General features: G+C 42.0%; 1 protein-coding gene across 1 annotated transcript in view; it reads left to right on the forward strand.

Annotated features, from left to right (window-relative positions):
* The first annotated feature begins 3,490 nt into the window (after positions 1-3,490).
* The window catches only part of PRTG (protogenin), a 128,205-nt gene continuing 119,326 nt past the window's right edge, over positions 3,491-12,369 (forward strand). Inside the window, exons 1-2 of the mRNA XM_004274655.3 lie at positions 3,491-3,633; positions 5,850-6,152. Of these exons, the coding sequence (XP_004274703.2) occupies positions 3,540-3,633; positions 5,850-6,152 (397 nt within the window). The 5' untranslated portion in view covers positions 3,491-3,539. The remainder of the gene's footprint in view (positions 3,634-5,849; positions 6,153-12,369) is intronic.

Consider the following 12,369-nt stretch of genomic DNA (forward strand, 5'->3'; position numbering starts at 1 on the left):
GGGAGAAGTTATGTCATTTTTCCCTCCGAAGGCTAGGAGTCTTGAATTTATTTAGAGAAAACTGATTCCTTTTTTCTTCTTTTTTTAACCTACCATCATCAGATTTCAGTTCTCTTTTAACTATATAGGCTCTACCCTTTTTGGCTTGAACATAATTGTCCTTGTTTTAGAATATAGAATAGCCCTAAACAAAATAGGGCTTAGGTAGTTGTTTATATCAATGAGATTTTTTCCTTCAAGGGGGTAACTTTGGGAGCTTAAACACCTAGGCTTTTCTTACCTCTTTCAGGACCGGCTTAGGAACTATTCCAGTAAGTCATTATTGTCACCATCAGTGTAATCACCAAACAAATTAATCAGATTTGACTCTTAAAAACCTGAGTATTGCAAAATTAAACCCACTCTAAAAGGACACAGACAGATTTGGCACTAGTGGGAATATTTACTCACAAAATAATAATAGCAATTATTTATAGAGCTATGCACCAGGTACTTTCCATGCATTCTATCACAGTGCCCCATTGGTATTATACCTATTCCCATTAAACAGATGAGGTTTGAGAGCATAACTAACTTGTCTACATAAGACTGAAATTGGAACTCTAGTCTGTCAGACACTCAAAACTATGCTCTTGGGCTTCCCTGGTGGCGCAGTGGTTGAGAATCGGCCTGCCAATGCAGGGGACACGGGTTCGAGCCCTGGTCCGGGAAGATCCCTCGTGCCACGGAGCAACTAGGCCTGTGAGCCACAACTACTGAGCCTGCGCGTCTGGAGCTTGTGCTCTGCAACAAGAGAGGCCGCGACAGTGAGAGGCCTGCGCACCGCGATGAAGAGTGGCCCCCGCTTGCCGCAACTAGAGAAAGCCCTCACACAGAAACAAAGACCCAACACAGCAAAAATAAATAAATAAAAGAGACTTAAAAGATACAAGTTTAAAAAAAAACAAAAACAAAAAAAACTATGCTCTGTTACTTACTATACGCAAGGCACTGCAGTGGAATCTGGGGCATTGGAGAACTAGGTAACAAGTCCTTAGGTAGCTTATGCAGCCTACTACATGACATAAGGCAAGTATTATACATGAAAGAAAGTGTAACTGTCCAAGAAGACATGTACTGTGTTATTTAAAGAAGTATGCTATAAATTCTGAAGCCGACAGGAATAGTAGGGAAGGGAGGGAGGGATGGAGGGGGAGAGGAAGAGAGGAAGGATGGAAAGAAGGAAGGAAGGAGAAAGAAGGAAAAAAGGAAAGAAAAAAAGAAGTTTAAATTTAAAGACATAAAGGATTATACAGTAGAAAGGGCAACAAATCAGAAGCCATGGATTCTGGTTTCTAGTTACTACTTACTAATAAGTGACCTAGGGTATACTGTAAATTTTATATAATATGGTATAACTACATCATCAGGGGAAATTTATTGCTGCCCAACATGGGACAGTAAATATATCAGAAAAGTTTAATCTCATCACACTATATATATGTATCATATATATCATATATATTATTTTCACATTAGATGCAATACTATGTTCTTCCCCAATACAAGTCAAGGTCCAAAGCCATCTTAAAAGAATCAAAGGCTCCTATGATTAATTGAAATGTTAAAGAAAAGGCAAAGTGGCAGTTTAAAAGAAGTTCTTCCCTTGCTTTTTAGCTTATCTCTCCCCTCCCCCAGCCTTTATTCTTCTGATTTACTCAAAAAGGAGAGCATAAAAGCATCTTATTAGCAATTCTTATCCAGGAAATATAAGCACTTAGGATCAATTGAAAGGGAACTGGGAGAAGGGGGAGTTAAGAGGGAGAAGACTGTCATACAATAAAAAAAATCTAGTTTAGTAGGCACACAGTTAAGAATATCACTTTGTGTATATCTGATTTATCAGATGTTTAAAACATCCCTGCAAATGTTTTATTACCTCTAAACATTTCCCCTTTCCATGAACCTTTACTCTGCTGCTTAGAAATACTTGAAATTCATCTTAATTATAAGCCAGCTTTTGGAAGCAATAGAGCCCAGGGTATTACATGCAGTTAAGTTGAAATTGTTAAGTAGACTGATCCCTATTATAGTAAGCTTCCGGGGGAAGGTTACTCCCAGCAGATGTACTAAAACTGTTGATTCCTCCTCCTTTTTTTTTTTTTTTCTCATAAGGAGGATTTTTGGAACATGCTAAAGGCAGCGAGTGTGTTGATGTCCTAGTGACAAAAGCTAGATTTCTGTCAGCTGCTTTCATTAAGGTTAGCTTTTAGCCTGTGCCCTCATCATGGCCATAGATTTAGTTTTGGGTTAGGAAACGCTAATCCACATGTAAATGCTCTCCATGATCCACACATGTTTAGCAGTCTGATTACATTTTTAATGTACCTTTTAACTCCTCTTGTTATCCTTAATTAATTTTAAGAGATGTGAACAAATTCACATTTGTGTCTTTCCTAGTCAGTTTAACTTCTAACCAGGTAGTATCAACGCCTAGTCCCCTAGACCCAGCTCGGAGAATCTAGAAATCTCATCTGGCCTCAACTCTCAGCACAGGGCCTTTTATGTGCACAGCCCTCACGAATTAAAGAACTTTAGGTTGAGAAAGAGATAACAAAACGTCTCCCCAAACGGTAATTGTTCATTTCAGGGCACTCTTCAGAGATGTTTTTATTTAAGCCAGGGCTGCATCTCACGGGGGCAGGGAGGACAGAAACCGTCTCCAAATGTCGGGGCTTATCTCCCGGAGATGCCTCCAGTGTAGCTGACAAATCTCCGAAGTGGGAAATAGTTTTCCCTCCACAGGGCCTCGGCGTGTGAGCGAAGGAGGGGGATGGGCAGGGGCCATCAGGGGAGAAGTCTCCGGCCTTTTCACGTCTCTCAACACCATCCCTCCCTCACCCCGCCTCCTCCTTCCCCGAATCCTAAACAAGCCCGGGGGTGGAGGGGAGTGGTCTGGGGCGGGTGGTGGGGGGAAGAGGGGCCCGGGGGCAGGCCAGGCCGGGCCAGGAGGCTCGGCCTTTGTGGCTCTGTCCTCGACGGCGAGGGGGGGGCGGGGAGGAGAGCCAGAGGGGGTGGGGAAGCGGGCCGGAGACCCTCAGCCGGGGCTTGACCCCCAGGTGCATTGTCCGGCGGGCCCGCCCCCTCCCCCCGGGGCCGCGACCCGGCCGCCACTGGGCCCCCTCTCAGCGTCTCCCTCCGCGGCCGCGCCGACCTCGCGGTCCCCAGACCAGGGGCCAGATGTAGAAAGTAGTCCCGAGGCCGGCAGCGGCGGCGCTGTCCACTCCACCGCCCCCGCCCTCTCCAGCCGCCGCCTCACTCCGCCCCCGGGCCGGACGCTCGCGCCCCCCGCCTCCTGCGAGCGGGTGTCCGTGCGCCGGCCTTGCCGCGCCCGAAGAGACCAGCCGCCGGCCGCGCCGTGCCACGCCACGCCGGTGCCCGAGCGGGAAGCCCAGGCTGCGCGCGTCCAGCCGCTGCGCGGAGAGCGCCCGGAGGAGGGAGTCGGCAGGCGGACAGCGGCTGCGGGGCGGCCGGGGAGCATGCCCACCCAACCCTGCTGAATGGCGCCTTCCCTGCGACCCCTCGCCCGGCCGCGGCCGCCAGGGATGCTGCTCGGCGCGCTCCTGCTCCTGCCGGTCCTCGGCCCCGTTCCAGGTGGGCGCGCTTTCTTCTGTGCCGGTGGGGCGTGAGAGAGCGCGCGTGGGCAGGGGAAGGAGGCAACCGGGTGTGTTGTTGGGGGGGCGGCGGGTCCTTCGCGGGGGCGCTGACCCCCAGTCTCTGCCCCCTCCCAGCAGCTAGTCGGGAGCTGCCGCTGGAGCGCGAGGTACCGGCGGGCTCTGCGGGGGCGCGGGTGGCGGTGGGCGCCTCTCGCAGCGCCCGCCCCTCTCCGCTGCGCTCCCCCGGCCGCGCGCTGCGGGCCGGCGCCCGCCGTCCACTCTCGCCCCTTTCTCCTCGCGCCATTGTCCGCGCTCCGGCCGCGTACTCGCCTTCGGGGCCAGCCTGGGCTCCGCGCAGCCCGCCCTCCAGCCGGGGCCGCCGCGGCCGCACGTGGCTTTATTTATATTGTTTCCTTAGTGGCAGCCTCGCGGCGCAGGGGGCGCCGCGTTTCCGCGCGGCTTCCCCTGTTTGCAGTGGGGGCTTCCCCACGTTTTAGGGCGGGGGAGAGAATAGGTGAACTCAGCGCCGAGGTCAGACCCCTAAGTGCCCCCACTTTCCCGGATCCGGATCGAACGAGGAGGAGACGGGAGGGGTGGAATTGGAAAGAGAAGAGGAGTGGAAGTTTTGTGGCCCATTTGTGCCCCGGAGGGGAGGGAGAAGAGTTCCGAAGCTGAGAAGGAAGGTATCTAAGTAGGGTTTATTTCTAACAGCTAGGGATTTGAGGGCAGGGCCTGAGATATGTGCAAATCTGAAGATCCCTCCAAACTCCAGGCTAGCCTTGAGCAAACTTGGATGAACTAATTTTTCTCTTTTTGACGTGTTGCTTTATTCTTAAAGAGTTAAAAATTGTAAAGTGGATGCGGGGTGCGGGGTGCGCGGGGAGAAGAGGTGTTAAGAATTGGTTGTTTTATTTGTTTACAAGTTACAAACCCCAGACTTTCGTGGGTTTTTTTGTTTTGTTTGTTTGTTTCCTGGAGGAGTTAGTTTTCTATTAGCAAGAGAAAAGGATCAAAGTCAGATGTGACTCGGAAACACAATGGGCGCCTTCCGGAGTGGTCCTCGCTGCGCGGGGCTATTAGGGTCGCTCGTGTCGCCCTGGGCATCCATTAGGAGAAGTCGGCAGCCAGGGCGTGGGAGCGTGACTAGTGTGTGAGGTTTGGAGGACCTGCCTTGATGAGAAACAGAGATCAGTCCCGGGGATCATGAATTCAAGACAATCAGAAGGAAGATGAAATGCCCTCCGCCCCTAAACCCCTCATTACTCTACTCGGCCCCAATCAATATGCAAGACTTAAGCTAACCTTTGCGCTAAATGCAGGAGGTGACAGGGTATTAGTTGGTCATCGGATGCTTTTTCCTGATGGGGACCCGGGACGATGTGTATGCCTAGCATAAAGCCTTTACTCTGCTCTGATAAAAATGTGTATTGGTTGATTAAGCAATCTCCCATCCCTGTTAGACAGTAAGGACCAATTAGTCACACATTTTTTTCCAACAGTTGGTAGTTCTAAAAAAAATGAAATAGAAGTTTCCTAATCCGATCACCCACTGAGTACAAGCAGCAAGAGTTAGCAACTTTTCAAAGTCAAATGTTTGTCTTTTAAATACCTACCATACTCTGCAGAAATTAAGTAAATGGGTCTCTTTCAAGGAGCAGAGACGAGAGTCCTTGCTATAAAAGGGCAGATATAAAAGTGCAAACTTGTCATCTGTCACAAAAGATAAACGCACTTCCCAAAGGAGTAGGTACCAGGGGTTTCAAAAACTCTTCTTCAAGGGACAAGGAAATAAACTTGCTTGTTCACAGAGTCGGAATTTTGCTAATGATTTCTTGTAAAATTAGACTTTTACGACTTACTCTGTTCAAGATCTTTTTGACAAGCTTGTAAAAGTAAGCAAACAGCTTGTGCTCAAGAGTTTTCCTGATGATTTTGAAACTCTAGCAAGGTACTTGAGGACAGAATTCTTAAAAGGGGTAAAAGTTATTGAAATCTTCCCTATGCTTTTTAGTATAAGATGTTGTAAAAAGATTTCTCTGATTTGTTGAGGTTAGCTGAAACTTAAATTGGTTTATTAAGGTGTTTGTAAGTTAATTAATATGGTTTGTTAAACTTTGTCTCATTACACTCTGAATATGTGTTTTACAATTGTGTGTTAAGAAATGATTTTACACTTATAATTCTGGGTATGCCTTTCCCCCCTTTTCCTTGTAGGAGTATGGTGCTTTAGCGAACTGTTTTTTATCAAAGAGCCACAGGATATAACTGTCACAAGAAAGGACCCAGTCGTTTTAGATTGCCAGGCTCATGGAGAAGTTCCTATTAAGGTCACTTGGTTGAAAAATGGAGCAAAAGTGTCTGAAAATAAGCGGATCCAGGTTCTGTCCAATGGCTCTTTATACATCAGTGAGGTGGAAGGCAAGCGAGGAGAGCAGTCTGATGAAGGATTTTATCAGTGCTTGGCCATGAACAAACATGGAGCCATTCTTAGTCAAAAAGCTCATCTGACCTTATCAAGTAAGTGTTTAAGTTCTTGGTTGTTTGACGTTTTTCACGGCTACATTTTGATGACTTCTCAATTCATTAGCATGCTAACCTGAAAAATCACACAAACATTAAGAATTTTCCTGGAGACAGTAGTTGATGCTAACTAAGGCATGCAGAAAAATCTGAGGAAAAAAAATATCTAAATTCGAATGAGTTATTTAGAACAGAAGTCCCATTAGGTTTAGAACACCAAAACCTGTAGAGGTGGCTTTGTATAAATTTGTTTCAAACTGTGAAAAAAGTTGGATGAAAAGTTTGACCAACACAACAAAAGTTGTTCTAAAATCTCATTTTTGTAAATTAGTAATTAAATTTTGAAAATCACAAGCAACTTTTTCTGCTTCGTAGATGGCCCTTAAGTGCTAAATCTTTCGTATAGCCCAAGCTTCCATTTCTCTGACTGCTTTAAGATCACCCATGTTGCTTTTTAATTGAAAGAGAGGGCATTGGTCAGTAACTCTCAAGCCTTTGAAGTATTCCTAGGCTTTTCCTGCTGGGAGAGAAAGAGATTAAGGCCATTTCCATATTATGCCTAATGGACTTAAACCAGATCTGCCCACTTTTTTCCAGTTGTCATAAAGTTTGCTGTCTAATGATTTCCTTTGTATTAACAACCCAGTCAGATCAACCATTTGTCCAAGTGACCCACTGCTTAGTGGTTGCCCTGGTAACTGTTGAGTGTAAACACGGGCCTAGGATAGTTAGAGAACTCCTTGTTTTCACTGAGGCTTTCCACCTCTTCAGGTGATCAAATACCCCACACTCAAGATTACAAAAGACAATGTAAATCTTAAGACAAAACAAAACACAGCACAACTGTATTTTAAAAATAGTTTTACAGGCATCCTAGCTACAAGCTTTTGTTAATCCACAAAAGATAGATTTTGCACTATACCTACAAATTGATCATTTACGAGATGAACAATAGGAGGAGGGAGCTCTTGAGATAAAGTCATAATCTTTAAGAAATAGTTTCTTCAGGGTCTCCACAGTTGAAATTCAGCTATTGGTGGGGGTTTCCTAGGTGACTTTATTGTAACAGTCCATGGCCATATTCATGCCATCCTCATTTCAGTAATATACTTTATTTGTACAATAATAATTAATAGTGGAAAATAAATTGCAAGCAAATATATTTTTGCATTGAAAAATGTCAGAAAAGTAGAGGTTTCCAATTCTAGTCCCCCTCCCCCAGAATAGTATAAACCTGAGAGAGTGTCTGCTAAACTACTTTTTTTTTGCTGTGATCATTGACCAATAATCATCTTTTTGTGTTGTTGTTGAGTAGTGGTTTTTCAGTACAGTATTGTTTTCAGGATAGTGTGCTTTTTATGCTTATGTCCTGTTCATTTAATTTTTGTCTAATGTAAAATTGTTCTATAGAGTTGTAATTTTTCTACCTTTTTGGGTTTGTGGAATATTGTGTTTTCATATCCAGGAACTGTAACTTGTATTACCTTGCCAGAGAGGAGAGCGGCAGGATGGAAAGGTGGAGGGGGGCAGATGGGCTTTGAAAGATGAAGCATTTGTCATGACCACACGGTATTTCCAGGACCTCCTTAGAAGCCTGACAATTCTAAGGCACTCAGAAATACTTTGAAAATACACAGAGCTTTCAGTTTTCATAAATAAAGTCTGAACAGTATTAACATAGTAATAGTGAAACAATGTTAATATTGGCTTTTTGAGTAGCGTTAGATTTTGTATCTTTATAAAAATTATTAATGACAAATATTTTATTAGATGTGAATCATTTTGAAGGCTTTTGTGGTGAAGTATTCATATTTTAAGTATCAAAAACTTTCCAGTTAAACTATGTAGAACATTGCTTTGCTGTTAAATATCAACTGTAGTATGTTAGTTATAGGAACCACACTTTTCATATGCACACATTTTATTTAACTTGGAGGAGGTGCTTTGCTAGGAAATTGCATTCAGTATTGTAGATTTAAAATAAGAAATGCATAGTGGGTTTAGATTTTTCTTTAGAAATGAAATTTCTTAGAGATTTGAAATTCACCAAGTTAGTTCTGATATCTGAGAAGCAATGTCCAATGACATTGTCGTCTCAGATGACTTTATTCTGTGTTCAGGGTAAGATGTTATACGCATTAAACAGGAAGAGAATAGGCATTAAGTGGACATTCTGTTTTTGTGGGTTTTTTTTAAAAGGTAGTTCTCTCCTAGTTAGTGAAAGCAGCAGGGTGCAGGTATGTTCTTTTTATTTTCTGGTCAAGGATTTTGTCAGCAAACATATCTTTTAGTTCTGAAGTGTAATAAGTAGATCTGCACCTGGAAATCTAAAACTTTAATCTGTGCAAGTTTTAGATTTTTAACACAGGCAATCAAGTCTTGGTTTCTAAACTTAGGAACTAGAAGCTGAAAGTTGCACTCTAGGCAAGAATTCCATTATTCATGTGTAAATTAGGAATTCACAGGGTTAAAAGGTTAGAAACTGGCCAGGATGAGGTTTACCCTTGTGATAAAGAGCAGATGACCCTCATTCATTGGCCGAAGCTTTCATGTAGCTCTTCTGCAAAGTTAGTTATTGCCATGAATTGTTCTTGAGGAATGCAGAAATTCAAATGTGAACAGGCCTTTCCTTAAGTGTCACTATGGAGCCTTATCTCCCAGGCACATCAGAGCTGGCTGTGGGGACAAGGTTCCTCCCCAAAGGCCTGGAGGCTTTGCTTTCCTGTTGTTCATCCAAGCACAAAAGGATTTGTCTAACTTAGTTTTTCTAAGGCATCCCATTTTTAAAGGAAAGTATAGGGTTAAAGTAATATTTAGTTTTTTTAAAAAGTTAATCCTTTTTATTGATAGCCATTTTACATTTTCATGTAATGGAATAGAAAGGGGAGTAATGTGGGAGGCTCTTTTTCTAGTTGTATACAATAGTAAGAACAGAATATTAAACCATTTCCCATACATTTCAGTATTTTTAACTGAGAATCAAATTTTCACTTTCATAGGTGCTAAGTCTTCACTACATAAATAATCTAATTTAAATATTTTAGGAGTGAGAAGTAATCTATGACATCTTGACATTTCTTGCATTCTAATTGTTGAAGTAAGATAAATTTCATAGGAAAGCATTAGTGTGGTAAAACGGTCTCATATTTCAACAAGTTTAAATTAAGATGAGACATTTGAGGGAAGTAAAGGAGGAGGCAGGTTGTGTTGTGTGATGTGTAGAAGACTGGCCAGTAAGCTAGTGATTGAACAGGAAGCTGGTTGTTTATTTCCTTTCCATAAAAGGTGGAAATTGAAGTCTTAGGATAGAGGGAAAGGGAACATAAAGCTGGCTTATATTTGTTGGGTTTTTCAGGACTGTTTGCTTGGGTGCAAAATAATTTTTTAAATGAGCATTTGTAGCTGGAAGACCATAGGAATTATTATAACTTTATGATGGATTTTTTTCTCCGAAATTTTGAGATTAGTTTTAGCATCCATAAAATTGTTTTTTTGGGGGGGTGTCTATTTCTGTAATTTTATGTAGCAGTATTTGTTTCCTGTAAAAGGATGTAGGTTGTTTTCCATGAATAAAATGTTTATTACTTCAGTTTAAGTTGAGATGAAACTTGAGGTTTTTTGATGAGATTAATGAAAAACTGTTCTGTGAGTGTGGTTCCTAGCTTAAAGAGTAGTACATAAATTATAGCTCAAAGCTCATCTTGAAATGTGAAGTTAAAATATATTGAAAACATTTAGAGTCATGTTCGAAAGAAAAGAGGGTGGGTGGTATACTGAAAAGAGAAAGGTAAGAGCTATGAGACTATTAGCCTAGATTTTGAATTTTATTAATGATCCTGGACCCAAGATGGGCAAGAGTTTGCTTCATTGTCACTTTTTATTGAGATTTGTAGATGCTGTAAAGGACATTGTCTCTTACCTGTGTGCATGTTCACTTCAAATCAAGCTGTTAACAGTTCCTTGCCCTAACTTAAGAGTGCTAACACAAAAGTAAAAATTTTTTGATTTTGGAAAAATAAGACAGACAGAGATATTTAGAGAGACCAATCTGCCAACATTGTAGATAAGATTCAGATGGTGCTCTCTGGGTCTAAGAAAAATCATCTTTAAAGAGAAGGGGGTATGGTTCAAAAGTACATATTTAAATTAAAAATTTACTAGCTTAAAATTGCATAAGTTAAATCAGGGAAGTAAAAGCACATGTAGTTCTACAGGCTTATTTACAATGATACTTGGTTCTTAAAGTCTGTCTGCCTAAAAGGTTTATCAGGTACCTGGTGATCTCTGGGTAATGGAACCAGTTTTTCCCACTTTGCACTTGATTAGTGAGGATCATTTCTCATCTGCAGAAACCTGTAACGCTATCTCACTGTTTTTCAAAGTTGTTGGATTTTTTATTTTTCAATGAAGCAGGGTCCACTGAGGGGTAGAATTATAATTTGCTTTAAGATGTATAAATGTGTTTGTTTATTTTATTTTTGTCCAGCTTCTTAATGGAATTTTGAAAGGGCATTTGGTATGGCCCTCTTGTGTCAACTAGCTCTGATTATTCTAAAGAAAGGCCCTAACTCTCAGCACTTGTTTGCCCAGGCATTTGTTGTCATTGCTCCTGAATTTAACAGCTGGGCCTATTGATGAAGTCCAGAGCAGTTTAAAAGAATAGCAGAAAACAAATCTCTTAAGCAGGGTGTTAGGTTGAAGGAGTATTTCAATTCATAAATACATGCATTTGAGGTTACTTTTTTGAAAACCCTAATATTCTTGACTACAATTTTGAGAGATGATTTTTATTTCTCCTAGGCAGAGGTGCTCAGTTAGGGTTGATTACTTTCAGCTTTTAAACTGGCAATTACTATTTTTTTAATGGGGATTTTATTTTTCTTTAATTTTTAAATTTTTAATTTATTTTTGGCTGTGTTGGGTCTTTGTTGCTGCATGCGGGCTTTCTCTAGTTGCCGCGAGCAGGAGCTACTCTTCGTTGAGGTGCACGGGCTTCTCATTGCGGTGGCTTCTCTTGTTGTGGAGCACGGGCTCTAGGAGTGCCGGCTTCAGTAGCTGTGGATCACAGGCTCTAGAGCGCAGGCTCAGTAGTTGTGGCACACGGGCTTAGTTGCTCCGTGGCACATGGGATCTTCCCGGACCAGGGCTTAAACCCGTGTCCCCTGCATTGGCAGGCGGATTCTTACCCACTGCGCCACCAGGGAAGCCCGGCAATTACTATTAATATGAAAATAATAATGTTAAGTCAGGCATTTTGCTGAGGATTATAGTTGAATTTTAAAAACAGCACTGATTATTGATATGTTTTAAGAGAAATTCTAAAAGTTGTACCCCAAATAAAGTTTTTGTTGTCAGGGCTATTTTATTTTTTAATTTATTTTAAAAATATATTAATTTATTTCTTTGGTTGTGCCAGGTCTTAGTTGCAGCACGTGGGATCTCTTAGTCACGGCATGTGGGATCTTAGTTCCCTGACCAGGGATTGAACCTTGGCTCCCTGCATTGGGAGCACAGAGTCTTAATCGCCGGACCACCAGGGAAGTCCCAGTCAGGGCTGTTTTAGTACTTCTGAGAGTTTATAGTGTTCAGACTCTTTATTAAAACATTTTTAAAACTCTCATTTGGTAAAAAATCTTGGTAAATGAGAGGAAGAAGAAGATACGGTTGTAATCATTGAAGCAGTATTGGAAGTTGTCCTAACATGGTAATCTGCACAGAGCAAGTTCACAGTCAACAGTTGACAATGATGTACAAAAAAGGTAAAAATGTTCCAAATTACCTTCAGCAGCTATAATTCTGAAGCCAAGTGAACTGCTTTAGGGATATGTATTGCAGAGGATAAAGGTGTCATCCTCACAAAGGTCTCTGACACTAATCTGACAAATACTTTCCTGACTTTTACATTCCTTGGTTTTTTTCTTTTTTTAACCTCTGGTTCTCAGAAACTGCTTTTGATGAGCTTTAAAAGCCAAATTCTTATAGACTGAGCAGAAGGCATGAATTTAAAAGGTTTGGGAATTTTTTTTTTAAGTTTCTGGAGGGTTTGCCTTTTTCTTGTGTTCGTATATATATATTTTACAGCTTTAGTGTTTGTAGTGGCTAGATTAATCACGTAACTATTGGAGAATGCAATCACTGTTCAGGGTCCTGGTTTCAAACTTGTATCCTCATTGGATTTGTTGTTAGGGCTGATGGAAAGAAAATTTTCTTTAAA

Source organism: Orcinus orca, chromosome 2, assembly GCF_937001465.1.
Source record: "Orcinus orca chromosome 2, mOrcOrc1.1, whole genome shotgun sequence".
Taxonomy (NCBI): Eukaryota; Metazoa; Chordata; class Mammalia; order Artiodactyla; family Delphinidae; genus Orcinus; species Orcinus orca.